Raw genomic sequence first — 23,402 nt, forward strand, 5'->3', positions numbered from 1 at the left:
ATCTGTTAAAAAGCAGTGCTAACCATTCTTCCCCTCTTCTACTGTAGAACATTATTAAAAGTAACAGCAAATCATCAACCATACACCAGGATTATGGAAATGTTCTGCTTTTATTTTATAATGTGTTTGTTATTTTTACCTTTATTTTAATGGCATCACATTGTTACCATTTTGTTAGTCATTTTCTCACCCACTTAGTCCTGAACAGGGTCACGGAGACTGCTGGAGACTATCCCAGTTAGCATAGGGCACAAGCTAGGAACAAACCTTGGACATGGCACTGTCCATCCCAGGGAGAACACACACGCCCACCAACCCCAACCACACACTAGGGGCAATTTAGGATCGCTAGTTCTCCTAACCTGCACATCTTTGGACTGTGAGAGGAAACTGGAGCACCTGGAATAAACCTGTGCAGACAGAGAGAACTTACAAACTCTATGCTGGGAAGACACGGGATGCGACCCTTGGTCTCCTTACTGCGAGTCAGCAGTGCTATCACTGTGTAACTGTGCCACCTGACATTGTTTTCATTTTGTGTATTTATTTTATTGAGGACCAACATCTTGTTTGTTTGCTTGCATGAGTGCCACCATTTTGTGTTTCTGGTTTTCATGTTAGGCTCTCATCTTTAGGGAAGTCCTCAGCTAAAGTGAAGACATCTTTACATCAATATCTTAGTAAGCAAGCAGATTTCAACTTGTGTTTAATATAATGTCATTACTAAGAACTACCTTACCTACAACCAAATAGATAGTTAGCTAAAAGTACTTTTAAGGATTCCTCTTATGAAATAGTTCAACATATTTCTAACGTTGTGGTAAGAAAAACATCATTACTGGTATAGGAATATATGAATTTATTTTGAGGTCTCAGTATCGTATCTGCTGTTTATATTGGCTGTAGCCAGGAATTGGAACTTTATTTAGACTGTCAGTTGAAGTCAAGAATAGCCATGTTTTGAAAGTGCGTCTGTTACGTAATCTGTTGCTATGTTTAAATCCTGATTTAGATCTGATTTTATTGGTAACAGCTAAAGAAATACTTCTGAATAGGAAGTCTAGATGCAATAAAATATCATTTTAACGCAATAGTGAAAAAAAGAACAAGATGTTATAGCACATATTAAATCATTGCCTTTATGATCCATTTTCTTTCAGGGGAGTATGAACACAAACAAATTAGTGTAGACCATTCATTCCATCAAGCTTGTTTGGTTAGCTAACAGCTAAGTCCAAATATTCCATTTGGGTGTATTTTAAAGGTTGACATGGTTCTTTTAGAAGATATAGTAGTGGGGGCGTCTTGTTTTGGAAAAGGGTACTGAATAGGTCACATGACCCTTTCCATTATAATCACTTCCCAGGCCCTCCCTGCGTGGAGTTTGCATGTTCTCCCCGAGTCTGTGTGGGTTTCCTCCGGGTACTCTGGTTTCCTGCCACAGTCCAGAAACATGCAGGTTAGGTGCTTTGGTGATTCTGAATTGTCTCAAGTGTGTGCTTGGTGTGTGGGTATGTGTGTGCACCCTGTGTTGGCTGTGATTGGCTCCAGCAGACCCCCGTGACCCTGTAGTTAGTATATAGCGGGTTGGATAATGGATGTTTGCAAATGCAATTTTTTGCTGTTAATTCCAACATATTTTTAAATCAATTTCTTAATAGTTAAGATGATTATTGCTTTTTTTACAAAGTGCTAATCTAGATAATTAAAAATGGAACTTTACCAATTATTTTTAATAACATTAATAATAAACAACAATGAAATTAAATAAATAAATAAACAAAATAGCAATAAATAAACACAAAAAGCAATTTTCAATTTGAAGAACAGCTTATCAGAATAAGTAAATATTAAAATTGTATTAAAATTGAATGCAACTACATATTCAAATGACGTTTTATTCATAGCAGACGAACAGCGTGTTTTCTTCTTTATTGTTACAGACATATGTCATGTACAGAAGTACATCCGTGAAGTTTCAATGGGTGTCGCAAAAGCAATGTTAAGGTGAAACAATAAGGTAAAGACGCAGAGGGATTTTGTGATAAAAGCATGCAGTACACTGTAAATCTGAAGTCACATGTTGTACAGTTGCAGTTTCTGAGCAACCTGCATGAAACTTCATATAACAAGAGTCTCTAGTATTCTCTTGTTACTCAAAAGAGATTTGTAGTATTTATCTGAACAAATCACTTGGTTTCAGGGTGTACAATAATGAATAAATAGCCTGACCAGTTTATCAGTGCAGGTTAAATCTGCTTTCAACTTGGCGGTTATGTAATATGGTGCACAAGACAATATAGAGATAATAGATATATTGTATTTAAATATATGGATATTAAAATGATTTTATGTGTACTGCTGAAACACCCAAAGTGGGCAGTGAGCGTTATCCTTAATACAAATGCTGTAACAAGTTAAATAAATAAAAAGTCGCCTTCTCCTTGCCCATATTTCACAACATTAATTCTGCAAAGTGTTAAGCCCAGTATGGGGAAATGGTTACGGATTTTCATACTATAAATTTGTTGTAGCATTGGTGGCAGAAAATGTTTCTGCAATAGTCCACCACTAACTTTTCCACCTGGAGGAAACATTGCTGTTTGTGTGAAGTAGTGTTTCCAAGATTTTGTCTTAAATATACCTTTCTTTAATTTATACTAGTGTCCATGAGTTTGTGATTCACTATTTAATCAAAGGAATTTGGCTGGATTAACCTTATCAATACTTTTTTCAATTTTGTAGACCTGTATTAGTATCCCATGCAGCCTTCTCGTGCTCGAGACTGTTAGATTGCAATCCCAGAGCCTCTCAGAATAGGACATCCCCTTTAGCACTGGGATACATTTGGTTGCTGTCCTCTACACAGCTTCTAGTGCTTTGTATCTTTTTTGTAACATAGTGAAAATGATCATACAAAATGCCCCAGATATAGTCTTACTAGAACATAATACAGCATAGTCTGAACATAGTATTTTTTATATTACAGTATACTCGGTAGATTTTACAATATAGCCTAAGGATTTATTGCCATTTTTATTTGCTTCTGCACATTGCCTAGTTCAGTGGCTCCCAACAATTTCTATACCCTAGAAAATGTTTGATTTATGTTTACACCCACTACAAAATTAATACCACATTTGAAGATGAAGAAGTCAAATTTCTAATTTTTTTCACAGTCCTGCAGGTGAATAAATTAAACTCAAAAATTAGCTTTTAACTCAGTGTATAAAATATAAACATAAATTGAACAATTTACCTTTATAAACCTCAATAATCTTGTAAATGTGTCCCCCGTGAAGCTTAGATACTTGATTAATGAACTGGGGTTGCAGTATCTCACGAAGCATCAAGCACCATGAAGAAATGACAATGATCAAAGGGATTTGGGGAATTGGAGACCCCCGGTGAAGCAATGAAACATGGTGGATGAGCTTTGTCCCCCGACAACACCTGCACTGGATTTCACAAACAGATTCACCACACAAGTGAAATTGCTACTGTACTGCCAGACCCATCTGCAGGAGATATGGGCTGAGTGTAAGCAGCAGATTTGCATCCAGCTCAGACCCCATTGTCCCAATGATAAAAAATGTCGATCAAACCTGTTTCACAATCGGGGCTTGCATAGAAATCAATACTATACTTTGCTGTTCTCTATGGATCATTGAAAGGTCCAAATTCCATTCTCTTAAGCAAGGGCCCGCAAGAACACACATTTCTGTAGCACATTCACAGGTAACAATTTTGTGTGCAATGCTTCATTCTTTTCTTATCATTAAAAAGGAGCACTAACTAATAAATGACATACAGATGACTGCACACTGCAAGACACCGAATGCACCATGATAAAGTCAGACAACGCACCTCATTAAATTTTGGCGAATCTCGACACAGCCTTCTTTTTTGTCGCACCCCCTGAAATGCCATCCCGCATCCCAGGTTTGGAACCCCTGGCCTGGATTATGTCATTGTAAACCATTATTGTTACTTTTGCCTATATCTAGTACTTTCTACTTTTCTAAATAGTCATTTTTGTAATTACCCAATAGTACTTAGCAGAGTTACGCTTCATTTGGTTTATGTACACATGATGTACACAGTTTATGACTGGTAACATAACATGATGAAGAAATGATGGAATTATTACAGAGAGTGACTTAAGCCGTAATGACTCTCCATTGAATACTTCTGTTTATTGCATAACCAAACAGAATAACTGAATGCCAGAGAACTGTGCAAATGAATACATTGTTTAGAGCACACTCTAAATGAGAATACTTTATAGGCATTACCTTTCGAAAACAGCTACATCACACAAATGAATAGAAAAAGCAGCCTGTCTTCTTTTTATCCTCCTAACTCTCCATACCTCAAAAAATAAAACTCTGCATCTGCTTTCAATAAATGCATTTCAACTATATTGAGAAAAGAAACCATAAGACATAATTAATGAACAGTGTCAGATTGACTGGTGTTGGTTCATAGACTACAGGTGAAAGAATGCATAGGCTGATGTGTGTGAGAGAAACATCTGGGAGTTGTCCCTTCCTCCACCAGCATTCTGTGACCCTGCAACCTTCTGAGTAAAGGCACTTGAGTGGGAGAACAACATCCTCATACCTCTCTCTTTGACTTACTTGTGTATTTATTTGTGTTTATTTTTCTTTCTTGAGTGTCAACTAGAAATAACGATCACCAAGGTACCACCCTGCGTTTCACTACAAGAAATTGGTTCTACAGATTTACTGAAGTTTTCTTCATTTTCTGTTATATGGCTTTCCTCATCCTGATTAAGTACTTATCTATGGTTTGGCAGTCATTTTCTATAGGCGTGGGCAATGCCCCATGGGAATCAGTAGATGGGTGTTGTATAATGTGATGTTTGTGGTTTGGGATGACTAGTGTGCTGGGACCATTCAGCAAAAGAGATCCTCAGAGGTGGGAATTCTAGGGCCCTCACTGCACTGCAGATGTTTTATGGGAGAACTCTCCAATTTTTTATATGTCGAGGGGATACTTTAAAAAAATAAATCTACCTAACATACTAAAGAGATGGAAAAATCAAATATGTTGTGTTTTATAAAAAAGCAGGAAATTGTTATAGGATATCTGTTCTCTTAAATCAGCAGGATCCGGAATGTGGCCTTAAAGAATAGTCTCACTGATTGTGCTGGGACTTGTAAAAGCATCTGGTTTTGTTTAATAGTAACCCAATTTAAAACAGGAGGTTGATGGTTTGCAGTGTATGTAATTTATGTTTTTTGTAATTTCCACTAAATCTTGTCCTTTTGAAAATTGTACTTGTAATCACACTGTGCCAGCATTCCTTTGTGAAATAAAATGACATGAAAATTAAGAAACTCTGACTGATGATATTACTTGATTCTGTAAAATATTTTGCAGCTGCTCGAGTGCCTAAAATGAGTATTTAGGCTTGTCAATTTTTTTCACTGTATCCTTAAGTCAGAGCAACAAATTGATAATATGTGACTGAAAGGCAGTGGGTGAAACTGTCTGAAGGTAAAGTCACAGGACTTTGAAGGGTTGCTCTGGTTGTTTTTTGGGTCAGCTCTGCTGCCATTGTAGAAGCTTGAATAATTTGTTCTATCCTATAAGACTAGACTGCTTGGCATTTCATTTTCTTGGAAAGCACTTTTCTATCATATTTTATATTATCTATATATTTAAAAGTCAAATACCACTGATTCACTCATCATGAAATCTCAACAACCATGAGGACTTGGGACTTGCAATTTGGAATGTAGGCTACCCTTGGCCCATCGGTGCTCGCTGAGAAACGGTTTTAAAAGGTTTGTGGTCCAAGCGCAATATTTTGAGTAGTTTTTTAGACCTGTTTCTATGTCTGTTCGCTTTTGACAAGAGAACTACTTAACTGATTTAGATCGGGTTTAATTCTATAATTTGCTTGAACATTCCATTGATTTTTTGACTTTCTCCTCTCGCCAAGTATCTTAGTTCGCTTGCGGTATCGATTTATTAGTGCGAATCCGAGAGCGACTCATCGAAGGGCGGGGCACTCCTAGATAACCCAGTGCGCAAATGATGGGGACTGAACCATTAGTCTTACAGTAATGCAATGATGATGAAGGTGGATTTTTGGTCACCACATAACAAAAATGGCATAACAGCACTATAAGTTGTATAAGTTATCACCTGCTGTGATAGGCTAAGAGAAGTGAACTGTTCAGTTAAGAGTCTTGTTATACTGTATGGTCTTCAAGATGCCATAAAATATAAAAATATTGATTAACTGATTTGCCTAGAAAAGAGTTATATCTAATTATAAAACCCTTGAAAAAAATGTAGCATTATTAACCGAGTAGTGGACTTAAGGAAGGACAGAAATGGATTGTTGAGGAGAGATAAAAAGGATATGGGTTGGAATCCCTGAACTCAGATGCTGTCTGTGTGGATTATGCCTGTTTTCCCCTCTGAGTTTTTCTCCAAGTACCCCAGTATTCCACTCACATGCCAGGGAAATGTGGGTTACATAAGTTGTGGACTCTAAATTTTCGCTTTTTGTGTATGGGTATGTGAGTGTGTGTGTATGAGGGTACCCAACCCAGCCTTGCTCTAAATCATGCTGGTATAAAGGAGTATGGTAATATGAATATGCTTTCCCAGATACAGTATCTGTGTACAATCTTTGGTTCAGAATTTTCATTTCTGTTAAGTCAGTCAGTCATTCATTCTCAGAACGTCTTAGTCCAAGGCAGGGTCATGGGGTTGGTGCCTATTGTGGCAGCACTACTCACAAGACAGAAAACAGCCATTCCTGGGTTCCAGTCTATTGCAGGACTCATTTATACACACTGGAACTCCTACAGGGGTCAGTTAATAATCTTCAGTCAACTTAAACTATGTATATCTTTTGTGATATGGTAGAAAAACAGATAAAATCACATACAGGGAGAACAGTTGGACCTAGTATTCTAGATCCGTGAAGTGGCAGTGCTAACGACCGTAGGGATTTTTTTAATCCCTTCATCTAGTAATGGGACTCCGTGCTATCCTGCTAATTGAAATGTAAGGCTTATCCCATTGTGAAGTCCAGCATTTTGGAATTATTTTCTGTGTAATCCAGCAGCAGTAACTACTCTTGGTCAGTGATTTGTCTCATTTCAGTAACTGTATAACAAGAGCTGTTTTTTGGAAATATTCAAAATCTCAGAGCTATATTTAATCTGTTTATTTGTAAATGGAATTATATTGTATCATTTGTTGAGTTATGGCAGTTCCTGTCCATCCTCAAGTGAATCTTTAGTGTAGTGGCATTTAATTGGTAAGTTTGAACCCAATTTCATATACATGCTAGAATTGCCTATGGAAGCCAATGGGTCCATTCTTTGCATTCTTGAAAATTTGGTTCCATGTTTGTCTTATTTTTTTTTTTAATTGCTGATGCTGTACATTTGTACTTCACTTGCTTTTGTAGTGTAATTTTGTTGCCATATGATGGGTGGGTTGTGGCTTTTATTGCTTTAAACCCCATTACATTGGTGGTGGAGTTAGCTGAGTGTTTTATCAATTTTCAGCATCAGCGACACTTTATTTCCTAGTTATTTAATATGTAATTGTTTTAACACAGTCAGATAGATATGTTTACACCCCTAATTTTTCTCTAACAACCTGAACAGCCTTGTGCCAGTGGGAAAAAATAATATTTAACCCTTTCTTGTACCAGTCTGATTCCTGAACTTGTAGTGGTTTTTCGAGGGGAAACTGAATGATGCTGTTCCATTGACTGTCTTTTGGACTGAAGTTCAAAATGATAAATCCGTGTTTCATCCCCAATGACAATATGTGACTAGATGTTTTCCTCTTTGGCCAAGTCAAGAAAATATGAACTCACTTCCTACTATACTTATTTGAGATTGATTATTGGGTTTTGTGGAACCCAGCTTGCACACACTGAACTTATAAACAGAACTTTTTAAATTGACTGATGTATAGAAAGAGCTACAATATTTTTGGGGAACACTTGTGATGGTTTTTGCATAAGTAACTTAGATGAACCACAGACAGTCCGTACCACAAGTTAGGTAAAGATTCTGCCATTTTAATTGATATTTGCCTGAGCATGTGCAATACATCTTCAGTAGCCTTGATGCTTACATCCATTCAATTCTCTCCAAAGCTCTGACATAGCAAGAGTGTGATTTCAGGGTCAGGGGTGTATCATGAAGTTCAATGTGCAACCCCTTCTTCAATTAAGGGATTGTGAGTTTTCTCTTATTTTACCTTGAGTTCAAAGTTTAAATTATGGTTGCTCTTTGAATATTTGTGAAAAATGTATGAGGGTTAAGAATCAGAGTTTGACTATCAGTGGTTTGTGGTTGTATCTTCCATTCCTGATCGTATTTGCAAAAATCATTTCGGGAATGGTTTGAACCTATAAATTGCTACCTCACTAGGGTAGGCTTCTGGCCCATGCTATGCACACAGACTATTGCTTTTATGATTATATAAAGCACCATAATACTCATTTCACTCTGCAAGAAGCTGCTGAGTGTATACATAGCATCAGGCATGAGATGAGGCATGTGACTTATTTTAAGTAAGTAAGTAAATACTATATTGCCATAACCATATCAGTTGCATAGAATTTGATTTTGCAAACACTATGACAATAAAATATCTCTATAACCATAGAGGACAAGACTACAGCAATCATCATTACCACATATATGTTCATTTATCATACATACTGTATGTAGCCATATTTACAAACATCCTTTCTTATTTGGACACTTAATTGCTATGCAGCATTTAATTAAAATAGCCTAAACTGGCCCTAGTTAAGCATGTGTGTGTCTAGTGTGCTTCCTCTAACGCACTGGCAGCCTCTGCTGTTGAAGGTATTGCCTTGTAGCTTTTACCTGCAGGATAGACCTTAAACCTGCTGTAATCCTGTGTATATTGGCCAAATGTGTGGTGTGTGTGGGCAACACCTTGTAACGTGCTAGCTCCCAATCCTGCTGAGGCTGTTGCATTTGTCTGTGTTTTTTGCCAGGACACTAAAGGGTCAGTTTCAGATACAAAATAAAATCCTTTAAAGTTACATCAGCAGAAAGTGGGCATAGTTTTTTCTGTGATTTCTAGGCTTTTTGACAGTGGCAAAAAGCGCCTACTCCTAACTATTTTTAGCAGGCACATTTTGAGGCTGATACCTGATAACAAGTATGGAAGTGTATTTTTTTAGAGAGATAATTTCATACATTTAACATTTGAAAAGTGTCATCAATGCCCCCTCCATCCAATTGGATGTGAAAAAACATCTAGTGGCTTAGGATATTGCAGTGTGTTTTATGTACACCATGAAAAATGAATTGTGGCAAGCATTTCAAACAAAAAAGCAAAAAATGTAAGGCAGCTGGATTGGACTCTGTGAGAAAGAGAAAGAAGCAGAATGTTCCAATTAGCACAGCAGTGCAATAATAGCAAGAATAATAGCAAAAATTGGCAAGAGTCCCAACACGTGAAGAAAACAGCTGGCTGCTTCGCCTACTTTGTGTTTCCCAGGCTGAGTACTGCACATGCCTTTCAGGTTTACTCATCGCCACCACTGCTGCCTTGGGATTGAACTGTCATATAGTATTGCATCAGGTGGCCTTGAAGTACCAGGAGGCCTCCAAGTATTACCCTGTGAAAGATTTAAGAGCTTTGGAGCGTCACCTGCTGACACTTAACATGACCACAGTTTTCAGCATTTCGCTGTGCAGGTTCATACCGGACCATCTATTTTGTGTCACACCAGTAAGAAGGAGGTATACCCAGGTGGTCCTGCTTTCTACTGTCTGCTCCTGAGAATCTCTTGGTTTGGCTCCATTGGATACATAGTGCTGCCCCCCTGGAGGCCCTGGACTTCACATTAGTTCCAGCCGCATCCACATGCAGATTTTCATGAAGCTATGACTGGATACACACTGCCCCCTAGTGTCTCCTTTTTAAAGTTTCCTTTTGTTTTGCAGAAATGTTTTAATACAAGATCCATAACTCACTCTGTGCTTCAGATTAAAATATGACCACAAAACACTGTAAACTATGTAGACTTTTGTGTATTTCATTCAGCAAAATAACATTTTTTCGTGTAGTATTCTTCAGTTTCCTTTGACAGTCTTTATTTTAAATAAAGTTACCAACAATTTTTATTCCTATACTGACATCCACTTCTTTTTCAGTTTTGTCTGTTCATCCTTTTTCTAAGTCGTTATAATTTCTTTTAATAACGCAGTATTCTTAGAACAGACAAGGGTTTTCTTGTTCCATTTTTAATTAAAATGCTTTCCAGTTCCCTTATTCTTATTTCTTAATTTGTAACAAGTTTTCTCCTCACCTAATACGACTGAGTCTTTTTATTTCTGGGATAGGCTCTTCAGCCCCTGCAACCTTGAATTGGATTTAGCCGATTTGAGAATATTATTGTATGCCTTGCTTCGAGGGGTGGGAGTTAGAACAGGTAATAATTTTTGCAGTATAGTTCTCTAATGTCAATGACATGAATTCAATGATAGACAATTACCATATGAAGTCTGTCTTAGTGTACTTTTCATTCTTTTAATTTTTTTTTTATCGTTAAAAATTCCACTTGAATGGAAATTGCTCAGGTGATGTTCTTAAAAATAAACCATACAACTTAACTTGATAATCTATACCCATCAGCCCACAAACAAATAGTTTAGCAAAAACATTCAGGCATTTGCCAAATTAGACTAATGCTTATCCAAGCTTAGGGTGTAGGTTATCCATGTACTGCTGCCTGTATCCAGATTTTTCCTATTGTCTCTCAGGAGACATTTTTAATTCTTATATTTACTTAACTACACTGTTAATTATGGCCAGCGCTTTAACTGTTGTGTATGAAACTTTGTCTTATTGTCTACTCCATGTAGACTGTCTGAAATAGGATCAACTGATTTCCCATCACCAAACTGTGTTTTCTAGTTCCTAATTCTAGTTTTTTTTTTTTTTTGCCTAAGTCATGTGCCCTTATTGTCTTTGTTGTTCAAGTTAATTCAATCACACTATTATTACATAGTTCCTAAACCATCAGTCTCTATTTTATGTTATTTTCTTATTGTGGTTCTCCAATAAATTTCCCTTGTCCTTCTCTGCATAATCTTGAATTTAGAGTATGATTAATTGTTTTTCACTTTTTTCATAACAGACACAAGTTTGAGGTTTAATTCAAGCCACCCACAAAGCCCCTTCTGATTTTTCATTTTTTCTTTATTTCAGTTTTACTCTCTTTTTCTCAATGTGCAACTTCATTTCTTTTTATGGTTATCGTCTCTGAAGCACTCCACTTATATTACACTCTCATTAATTTTTCCTGCGCGTCCAACCTTGCCAGACACATCTGACTTGTCATATCGTAAAAACGATGTGGAGAGTTGGAAGTGCCTCATACATGCTCAGTAAAGTCCTTTTCTTTCTTTGTTATCTACTGCCATATTTTCTTATGCTTCATCTATATAACTACCTCATGTAATTTCACTTTGCCTTTCCTCTTTAATTATTTCCTTTCCGGGTTGTATATCTTAAAGCATGTACAAATATGTTTGGAATTTTCTGGAATATGTAACTCAATAGATATAACTATTTTTGCAGTTCCTTTTACAGGTCCTGTTGAATACCTTCCTCTGTCCTTTGGTTCTTACTGTTTTTTTTTTTTTCATATCTAAATTCTATCCTTCCTCTTTCTTTTAAATTGGTTTACCTTCATTCCCACTTGGCCTGGTACATTGTTCAGCCTATTGTTGGGCATGCTTATATCTCATCAATACTCTCCACCTCATGCTTACAAACTCCAGTTTTAGTTTTTTCGGCTCATCTTACCAGTTTTAGTCTTCACTGCCTCAGTGGGTCATGGCAGTTCTTACAAAGAAGTCCACAAACCATTTCTTCTTCTGAGAGCTGCCTTTCAATTACACCTATAATGACAGTGTACTGTTATGGAGTCAATTGATTAATTATTGTTTAAGTGGTTTCTTTATTCAGATGAATGGACAGCTTTCTTTAATAATAACGTTTTCTTTGCCCACCTGATTAGTTTTTTGAAGTATCAATAATCATGTGTTCATTTTCCATGTACACTTTATCTCTCATTTTATATCTTTTCATTTCTTTCAAACATTGATCTCCATTTTTTCTACACTTTTCTACACAACTCTTCATTGCCCAAGCACAAAATGCCGCTTAGTTCATCTACAGAACAGTTTTGCCAAGGACATCTTGGGATTTAGCTGCCCATCTTTTAAACATACACACTCAACCATCTTGTGCTTTGTTTGTTTAGTTTTCAGATTGCTTTTGTTTTTGTTATTTCTGAACCCATATTTTTTCAGGCACTTCTTGTGTAAAATTAATCTCTGGTATCGCTGCTTCTTCTTCCTCTGTATATTTTATCAGCCCTGTTCACTCCCCCACATTTCCTTGTTCTGTTTTTCTCTGATTGTATAAAGTTAAAGATTTACTTAAACTTTCATTTGGTTCTTAGTTTGAACATACGGATAGCTCTTTGTCCCTGAACATGGCTCAGCTGACTTAGCTGCCTAAGAATCTGTGTATAAGTTGTGAAAATAGCGCTATATAGTGCCCAACCCAGACTGACACAGAGGCACGTGTAAAATCCAAACAAAGACTTTATTTGCTTCAGCTGGAGGGCACGTCTTCCCCGTGAACCCCCCAGCCACAACACAGTACCAGTAAGCACAAATCCAAAACACAACTACACTCCCGTTTAGCACCACCACTCCTCCTTGGTAACCTCGTCCTCTTCCTCCCGATTCTGGCCCCGAGTGGTGGTTGCCGGCCCTTTTTATGGCCCACCTGGAAGTGCTCCAGGTGCTTGTTCACCTGCTTCTGATTGCACTTCCGGATGGGGCTGTAGAGTTGTCCAGGCCGACTCAGGGACCCATGCAGCACCCCCTGGCAGCCACTCCAGATTCCAACAGGGCTGAGGAGAACTCCATCTCCCATGGAGCCCTGCACCATCCTCAGCCAGGAAGGCTACCACCAAGCGTCCCGGGGAGGTATTGAGCAGTCCATGATTGCTCCCCTGGAACATGTGTAGAAGCCAAAGCCACAAAGTGTATGTGCAGTATATATAGTACTGTGTTTGATGTACTGTTCTTACCTTTTGTGTATCAGCAGTCGTACCACAGTCAGAGTCTCTCAGATGGTGTATTTTGTCCATTCAGATGTTTAAGCAAACAACAACCAAACCTTTTGTCTGTGACTGTATGTTTTGCATATTCAGTTGTAGGTATAAAATTGGCTGGCTGGATGAGCTGTCTATTAGTATATTTGAGAAAGTGGACGTATAAGTGTGTATATATATATATATTGTGGAAGTTGACCCAGACACAGACAGGCGAACATGTTGTTTAAAACACCACACGTTTATTTACAATATCTTATTTACAAAGACTGGTCACTAAGACCCCAGCCAATGGTCACTCAGACCTCAGTCACGTGCACAATTACCCCAAAACACTCCAGTCCTGGCCACAAATGCCTTTCTACGGGCCGCCTCCACTCTCTTCTGCCTCGTCCTTCTTCCACCCGACTCTAGCCCTGAATGAATGGAGACGGCCCCTTTTATATGGTTCCCGGATGAGCACCAGGTGTTCCCGGCATTCCTCCTCTGGCCACGCCCCAGCGTGGCGGAAGTGCCAGCTGTCCTCCCGGCTGCTCTCCGGGTGCCGTCATAAATCTTCCCCCCAGCACTTCCTGGTGTGGCGGAAGTGCTGGGGTAACAGGTCCCCAAGGCATTGGGGCGCCTCCTGGCGGTGACCACGGGCCCCTACAGGGTAGGGCTTCAATGCCCTGTACCCGTGGCCCCCAAAGCAACCCGGAAGGCAACCCCCACGTGATCCAGGGTGGGTGCAGACCCCCATCCGGTCCTTCCCGTCATCCCGGCCGGGTCATGGCCCCTGGCATCCCTGACAATATATATATATATATATATATATAGTAAGTGCCATATGGGACCATGTACCTTACAGCTTTCCTCGTGGATGCCTTAATGGAAATATTATCTGGATGATTCCTATTATGATTAGTAATTTTCCCTCAGGAGATGAACCTTTGTCTGTTCACTAAAACTTCTTACACTCCATGCTTACTTCTCTGTATACATGCCCAATCACAAAATTAGCACTTAGCATATGCTGAATGTGGCCTCATTGCTTCTTGGATTCCTTCTCTTTGCCTTAAGACTGTAAACCTGTCACACACTGTAACACGGGGCAAGCGTGAAGGTAGGGTCAAATATTACATGAGATTTTAGTGAGGATCTTAACCAGAATTTGAGTCTTCAGGTTATTTTAGCTTTATTATGCCCCTAATGGTAAATATCATCACTGGATATTTTTCTTTGGTGATTGTAATTACTGTACTTATTTTCAATTTTATATTTCTGTCAGTTTTATAAGATAGCTGTCCTGTCCTAGTGAAGCTGTATATTGAGATGTCAGTGGTATTCAGCTGTTGCCAGTGAAACCATCTGCTCACTGGCTGATGTCAGCCTCAGTTTTTCCATTTTAGCTAAAAGATCAAATCTTACCATTTGCTTGACCTGTTTGTGTTTCGTGTCTTGAATATTATAAACATATGTGCACTTTACATAAAACCTTTGTGTAGAACACCATTCAAAGTATTTATGTAATTTACAGTAAGTACATGTACTATATACAGCATATGTTAGAGTGCAAATAAGGACAGGTTAAGTGATTTCTCTTTTTTCATGATTTCTTATAATTGTATGTCACAGATAGCTTTTGCACAGTTGAATTCAAGGATACAGGGCACAGGCCCTGTCCTGGCAGAGTTGGGTGCAATGCAAGAAACAACACTGATCAGTACACCAGTCCTTCACAGTTTCCATCAATGCAAATACCCACACTTGTATTCTCACAAAGACTAATTTAGAGTCACCAGTGAACCCAGGAGCCACATCTTTGGGTATATGGAAGGAAAATCAGAATAAACAGAGTAATGCCAGCACAGATATGGAAAGAACTCCACATAGACAACATGTCTATGTTCAGGATGAAAATTTAGAATTCTTATGTCTGTGATGCAGCAGCACTATCCGCTATGCCACCATGTTACTACTACTTGCAAATCTAGCTTGTGTAGATTCCATTATTTTGGTTCTTGGTATGCAAAGCAGTTTATAAAATACAAGTTAATCTGTTTTTGTACAAGGCCATTTCCCGTGTGTTGTAGCAAACTTAAACTGGGCATTTACTGTCCAGTGTTCCTGCATAGAAGACTATAAGTATACAAGTGTCATGAAAACACAAGGAGCAGAGCTTGTCAGTTACTATGCATTAGAAGTTGCACACTTAAAACTTTCAGAGGCCTGTTGCGTTTTTTGCAATCAGACAGACTAGGTTCTGTTTTAATGGGAAATTCAGTGTAAATAATGGCAGACAGGTCTGGTCTATGAAATCTTATAAAGCTTTCCAGTTACTAAAGTTATGTTGGTGTGAATAGAGAGAGAGCTAAGAGAAAATGAGCTAACCCCAGCAGTTGAGTCTTGCTGTCTCGTCAGGAGCCTCTTCTTTAGACATTACTGTTATTCAGAGGTCTCAAAACAGCTAAATGGTATCTCTCAAAGCAGGTTACTTCTGAAATCCTAAGGCTTTATCTTTCTTGTCGCATGGACCATTTCACCTTCTTTCTTCAACTTTTTCCAACAAGCAAGAAGCTGGATGTAGTGACATTTGAGCAAACCTGTGTTTTGGTATCTCCCTTTTATAAGTCCTTTCCTGATTAAACATTGACATTCAAGATGTTGGTCAGTTTACCAGTGTATGTATGTACTGAATGCATAGAGGATGTGCACATCACACAGTTAAAATCTAGTGAAAAATGTCAGTGGTCAAACTATGAGCCTAGATTTCCCTGGAGGCACTGTTCTAAAATATCTGCTTTCTTTCCCAGGGATGTGCTGGCTGTGGAAACTGTGACTGTAGCGGTGTGAAAGGAGACAAGGTAAGAATCTGCAAAGTTCAATTTTTATTATTCTTTCTAAGATTCCAGAATGAAAACTCATATTAATAACTGACAACTATTTTTACTGAATCTAAAATAGAAAGTAGTTCATGATCCCATTTTTAGGGATATTACATGTCATTGAGCATTATGAATTCAGGGGTCTTTTTTCCAACTGTCTGACAGCATGAAGTTGATGGTGTGTAACACTTAAGTATCTCTGGTACCATGTTATATAAGCTTCTAAAAGATTATTTGCTGTCATATGTATAAAGCTAAAACTCTGCTGATTTACAAAATTAGCAAAAAATAAATGCTGAAATTAGGCAACTGAAACAGTGTGATGTTATAATTTTGGCAATGGATATAGCAGATAAAAAAGAAATTTTGTAGGAAATTGCCTAGTACTGTTCTCCAAATGTTTCCTTGTTGTGACACCTTGGTCTCTTGGAGCAGCCAAAATACAGCTAATGTCTCCTTTTGGTCGACATTAAAGAGTCATCTTTATATTGACCAACACTAAATTACGCCTACCTCTGTTTATTAAATGTATTTAATAACTGTACCTTTTCATTGTAAATGCTTCTTCATTGAAATCCTTGAGTGAATAGGTGTGGTTTGTCACCTCTAGAGGTTTTGTAAGAGCCCCAAGCTCTAGACAACTTAACAGACAACAGTTCTGGGTGCCAAAGACGTATTTTTATTTTTTGCACCTTATACACAGTTTTCTTCTTTCATTTATTTTACTCCACACTTCCCTGGTGAGTGTTGTCTTTCTCCTCTCCTGGGTGAGGAGGAGCAACTTCTTTTATGCCAGCACTGGGAGTACTTCAGGTGCCACCTTATGGAAGCCAGGAAACACTCCAGGCAGAACCTTCTGTACATAGGAAACCTCATCTCCACAGCTCCCCCTGGTGGCTCCCAGGAAACCCAGCATGTCTGTCTATTGGCACTATAACTGATCAGCACTGCACAATTTAATTTTGGTCTATAGTTTAATTATAAAAATACCAAAGTTAACACTTTAACATAGAACATACATTTTTACTGCATCTGGTTGTGCAGGAACTTAGTGTAAAATGTTTTAAAGAGATAAAGAAAAAAAATAGGAATCAGCCAATCCAGTAGCATGATATCAGTGATCAGTATCAGCCCTAAAAACACCTGATTGGAGCATCTCTAATAAGGCGCCTAGAGAAGGAAGGGTGCACCTTTTGAGCACTTTAAGAGACAGATGATCAAGAAGAGTATGCATAAAACCACCAGAAAGGAGCATGTTGCATGATTTTGTTTTGTTTTCGTTTTCAGAAACTGGCTGTCTTTATTGAGTGAATAAATTATTTTGTTTTTACTACTATATCATCATTTATTCAAAGAAGACAGAGTTCATTACTACAACAAAACTACAGTTTAACTCTTCTCTTTATACCTTAAACATACTCATTTTACCTGCAGTTCAACTCATTAAGACACTCTAAGCACAGCAGACTAAAGGCAAGTAATTGCCAAAAGCACATAAAAGAGAAAGCTTGCTGCAAAATGTGGTAAAGGCATGACGGTGGTATTGGTTATGGCAAGGTGCTTTAAGAGCTGTCACACAACTTTAGAATTCATTATACCCATTACGATTATGTAACATTTTCACATGATGCCTGTCTCGCTACCAAAGCAGTAGGTATATTTCTGGGTTGTAAGATGTCTTTAAACACTGTGACGTATGTCCTTTTTCAGTTTAATTAAAGAGAACCAATTGCTTTGAGATCCACACAGAAAATAGCCATTACTTATTTGAAAGAATAGTCAAGCTCAGTGAAATAGCAAAGTCTGTTTTGTTGGATAATAGCTGAAAAACCCCTATTTGTCAGCCTGGTACTACTTAAATGATGATGGAATGTCTACTTTAACTACACATCTATGCTATTTTTCTTAGACGCCTACTGCCCTTTATGAGAATTCATAAAAGTATTCATTCTTAAAACATTTCACTATTTCCAAATCTCCATCCATCTATTTTCCAACCCGCTGAATCCGAACACAGGGTCACGGGGGTCTGCTGAAGCCAATCCCAGCCAACATAGGGCACAAGGCAGGGTGCCAACCCACCGCAGTTCCAAATCTCTAATTTACAAAAAAAAAAACACAAAAAACAAATCTGAGATATTCCATGACAAATATTATAATTTCATTTCTGGCCTCAGGGGTCTTCTTCCACATATTATTGATAGTCCAGAGATGATTAAAAATGTACCTGCTGGAGTCCTAGCCAAGAAAAAAGCAGTATGACAGTCTTCAGTCGAGTTCATTTTGCTTGCTTTTTGTCTACTACAGAATCATTTTCAAAATTCAGCATCGAACTTGTGAAGTTACACACATAATCTCTCCAGAATTAATGTTGCCATTTGATATCCCATATAATCCTTTGATTTCTTCTGATACAGGCTTTATCACAGTTGTAATGGCCCACTCTGTAATCTTACTGAATGCCCATTTATCTTTTCATTTGTTATTATATCTGTGAGCCACCACCCCACCCCAATTTTAGTATTTAAAATGGTTGGAAGAATGATCCTTTTAAAAATAATGTTTCTGAATTTCATTTGTTCAACATTTCAACTCTGAGGAACAATCACTCTATTATCACTTTTATTCTGTTTCAACGTGAATACATTTCTAGACACTTCCCAGAGTTTTACTATTTCCCAAGGTTTAGAAATATCTTCTAAAAGTATTTAATTTTGATGCCAAAGCTTTCTCAGTTTCCCTGATTTTTATTGTGTGATTGGTCTTAAAAACTAGTTTGGTGTTCCTGTTAATCCTCCTTATTCTTTGGAGAACTGTCCGTAACTGAACTTAAAGGATATTCCTGAAAATGTCAGCTTCCTCTTAGAATGCTCTGGTGTTATTAAAAGCTGAAAGATTAACAAGTCCACATTAAGTCATTGTAGTGAAAATCCACTAAACATTAAGAGGTCTCAGAAAAAATGGGATTTACATAGTCGGCTGGCATCAGCAGGGAAGCCAGATGTCTGCCTGCTACATTGTCTACAAATCTTATTAGCCTCTATTTTTTTTGTTTCTTTCTTTTTCACATTTTGATGACGGATCACTTTTTAAATTATTGCATATCTTAAATCTAGTTGCCTCCTCTGCTTTACACCCACATGCTGTGAAACTTTCACAAGATGTATTTGAGCGAAATGCTTTCCAGATGCCTTTTGAGCTGTAAATAGGTGGACCTATGAAGAAGTAGTTAAGGAATTGCTTAGCACAAATCTCACTGCATAGTCTGCCATCATATTTATTATCATGATATATAGTGGTGGCTTGCAGTGTGGTTTAGTGGTTAAGGTGCTGAACTGTAAAGAAGAATGTTGATAATTAAATCCACACCACCAGCCTGAAAATCCAGTCATTTCAGATGGAAGCTTATAAATATTCTGATTACTTTGTAAATAGAAAACATTACTATAAACCACAGAAATGTAATATTCTCAAAGCCGCTTAATCATATCCATGCTTATAGAGGTGCAAGGTAGGAATCAGTCAGTTGTAGGGCTCACTCATGCACACATCCAAGCTCACATTTACAATGGACCAATTTGGAATGGCTAATTAACCTAACTTGTACATCTCTGAGGAAAACCAGTGATCAAGGGAAACACATAAAGTTTATTAGAGAACATGCAAACTTAACAAAGATAACAAATAACAAAGAGCAGGAGTTTTTAGAAGTAATCAACATGTTAGAGCACCAACACGGGGTGAAGCCTGTCTGGATTTAGTATTCTGTAATAATCAGGATAGAATTGAGGGTGTAAAGGTGATTGAACAACTAGGGTCAAGTGACCATAAATGTAATACAATTCTCAGTATTTTGTAAGAGTACAGATGCAAAGACTAAAATTGTTAAGTTGAACTTTGGTAGGGCTAATTTTGAGCAGATGCGATAAAGTCTAAGTAGGATAGACTGGGATAAGCTTTTAAATGTGGAGATAGTCGAGGAGCATTTTAAAAATGTTTTACATGTAATGCAGGACAGATACACACCTAAATTTGGAATTAATATGGAAACTAAACAAACTCCACGTGGATTATTAAAGATTTAAAAAAGAGGTTGCAAAGGAAAAAACTGCTGTATAAGGCATATAAGACTAATGACTGCAAAGTGAATCGTAGAGCGTATGAGAATATGAGGGCAACCTTTAAGAAGGATATCAGGGAAACTAAAAGACAGTTGGAGAGGAATATAGCAGATAAGGCGAAAGAAGACCCTAAGAGATTCTTTCAGTATTTTAGTAGTAAAAGAACAGTCAAGGAGGAGGTCAAGTGCATCAGGAATAGTAAAGGGGAATTAAAAGATTCAGACAGTGACATAGCGGATGCCCTAAACTTACATTTTTCTGAGGTGTTCACAAGTGAGCAAGTGGATAACCTCAGAGCGGTAACAGGGACTACTAAGGAGGTACTGAGAGATTTGGAAATTGTAGAGGGAGAAGTGCTGCTGAGATTAAATAAGATGAAATCAAACAAATCACCAGGCTCAGATCATATTTATCCTGGTGTTCTTAAGGAGGCTGGTGAGTACATATATAAATTCTTGACATATATTTTTAGGAAGTCACTGCGCACTGGAGAGATTCCGAAGTACTGAAAAGTGGCAGATATCATCCCATTATATAAAAATGGTGACAGGGCAGATCCAAGCAACTATAGGCCAGTAAGCTTAACATGCATCACAGGAAAATTAATGGAAGGAATTATTAAGGATAAGACTCAGCAACACATGAAAAGGACAGGAGTTATTAGGAACAGTCAGCATGGGGTCAGAAGAGCGAGGTTGTGTTTTACTAACATGCTGGAATTATATGAGGTTGAGCTTATGATATTGTTTATCTGGACTTTCAGAAAGCATTTGATAAGGTGCCACATGAGAGGCTGCGCATCAAGTTAAAAGAAGTGGGAGTTCAGGATGATGTTTTTAGATGGGTGCAGAAATGGCTCAGACACAGGAAGCAGAGGGTGATGGTGCAAGGAACCGCTTCAGAACTGGCCGATGTTAAGAGTGGTGTTCCACAGGGGTCAGTGCTAGGGCCATTACTATTTTTAACATATATAAATGATTTAGATAGGAATATAAGTAACAAGCTAGTTAAGTTTGCAGATGATACCAAGATAGGTGGATTAGCAGATAATTTGTAATCCGTTATATCATCACAGAAGGACTTGGATAGCAGACAGGCTTGGGCAGATTTGTGCCAGATGAAATTTAATGTCAGTAAATGTAAAGAATTACCCATATAAAGTAAAAATATTAGGTTTGAATACACAATGGGTGTTCGGAAAATCGAGAGTACACCTTGAGAGAAGGATTTAGTCATAGTGGACTCTACGCTCTCAACTTCCCGAGAGTGTTCAGAAGCCATTAAGAAGGCTAACAGAATGTCAGGTTATATAGCGCCTTGACGTGTGGAGTACAAGTCACAGGAGGTTCTGCTCAACCTTTATAACACACTGGTGAGGCCTCATCTGGAGTCCTGTGTGCAGTTTGGTCTCCAGGCTACAAAAAGGACATAGCAGCACAAGAGAAGGTCCAGAGAAGAGCGACTAGGCTGATTCCAGGTCTACAGGGGTTGAATTATGAGGAAAGATTAAAAGAGCTGAGCCTTTACAGTTTAAGCAAAAGAAGATTAAGAGGTGACCTGACTGAAGTGTTTAAAATTATGAAGGGAATTAGTACAGTGTATCGAGACTGTTATTTTAAAATGAGTTCATCAAGAACACGGGGACACAGTTGGAAACTTGTGAAGTGTAAATTTTGCATAAACATTAGGAAGTTTTTCTTTACACAAAGAACTATAGACAGTTGGAATAAGCTACCAAGGAGTGTGGTAGACAGTAAGACGTTAGGGACTTTCAAAACTCGACTTGATGTTTTCTTGGAGGAAATAAGTAGATAGGACTGGAGAGCTATGTTGGGCTGAATGGCCTGTTCTTGTCCAGAGTGTTCTAATGTTCTAATATGTGCAGCAGCAATATAACCTATCTGGCTTCAGTGCTAACCAACCATGGAAAAATGTTATGCTTAATTGAAAGTTCAAAGTTTTGATCCTTGCTTCTGACTTGTTGTGTGCTCTTGAGTGAGTCACTTCAAATTCTAGCATTTATGTTAAAAAAAAATATAGACAGAAGTTGTAGATAGCCATAAAGAACTTAGGCAGAGTGTTGGCATGGTACAGGATCACAGTTTTAATCCCCACCACTGACTGTATAGTGCTGAGCAATCTATTTTACTTTTCCATTGTTCATGTGAAAATATGGAAACTTCATGTGGTAATGTGAAACGGTTTCACTTTCTTTTTCACTTAAAATCACTTTAGGCAAAAAAAACAAGTTTTGATTTAAAAAGTGAAATAAATGAAAATAATAAGCCCCCATTAAATTACAGAAGTTTTCTAGTGATTTCCTGTCACAGCCTTTATTCACATATCTTAGTGAGACAGCAGCAGTCGCGGCTCATGCCCTTGCCTGCCAGTCTTGTTGTTTGGAATTTCCATGAACTCAATGAGATGGGTCTACGACCAGCCCTGGCATAATCCAACTTGTTGGATTTTGTCTTAAATCATAAGGGGTGGCTCGTGTGTCTGCCAGAACTGACAACCAATGACCACTCACCTGGTAGTACAATGTGGGAAAAAGGGTGTTTTAGACTGTGCAAGTGAAAGAGTGGCTCATGTGTCTGATGCCTTGTTTATGTCTTTCTACAGCAGAATAGAAAAAAAAGAAAAATTAAAGGCCAGGATTGCGTCTGAAATAACCATAATGGTAAAGCATTCATTCAGACACAGGCTATGACAAGGCAGCACATTAGTTTGCTGTCAGAATGTGGTAAACTCGTTATACTTTTGGAAATGCGTCCCCTGCGATTTTCAGTCATGCATTTTGACATCCTCAAAGTGACAAGAAGAAGCAATTGGAGTGATTAAGTCTGACATGTTCTCCGACTAGAAGTCATGTAGTGTGCCACCTGTCTACACAAAAAAGCTACACTGTGATCTTCTCAAAACAACCACATAACTGCAATACTTAATTTCATCAAGATCATTATTTTATTAAGAAAGTGTAATTAGGCAGCACGGTGGCGCAGTGGGTAGTGCTGCTGATTTGCAGTAAGGAGACCTGGGTTCGCTTCCTGGGTCCTCCCTACGTGGAGTCTGCATGTTCTCCCTATGTCTGCATGTGGGTGCTCCAGTTTCTTCCCACAGTCCAAAGACATGCAGGTTAGGTTCATTGGTGATACTAAATTGTCCCTAGTGTGTGTGTATGCACTGCGGTGGGCTGGCGCCCTGCCCGGGGTTTGTTTCCTGCCTTGCACC

The 23,402-nt window shown here is 38.2% G+C and overlaps 1 protein-coding gene across 1 annotated transcript in view; it reads left to right on the top strand.

The window, feature by feature from the left end:
* The window catches only part of col4a1 (collagen, type IV, alpha 1), a 257,790-nt gene that overhangs the window by 91,718 nt on the left and 142,670 nt on the right, over positions 1–23,402 (top strand). Inside the window, exon 2 of the mRNA XM_039745916.1 lies at positions 15,979–16,029. Coding sequence (XP_039601850.1) covers positions 15,979–16,029 — 51 coding nt within the window. The remainder of the gene's footprint in view (positions 1–15,978; positions 16,030–23,402) is intronic.

Source organism: Polypterus senegalus, chromosome 2 (genome assembly GCF_016835505.1).
Source record: "Polypterus senegalus isolate Bchr_013 chromosome 2, ASM1683550v1, whole genome shotgun sequence".
In the NCBI taxonomy this organism is placed as follows: Eukaryota; Metazoa; Chordata; class Cladistia; order Polypteriformes; family Polypteridae; genus Polypterus; species Polypterus senegalus.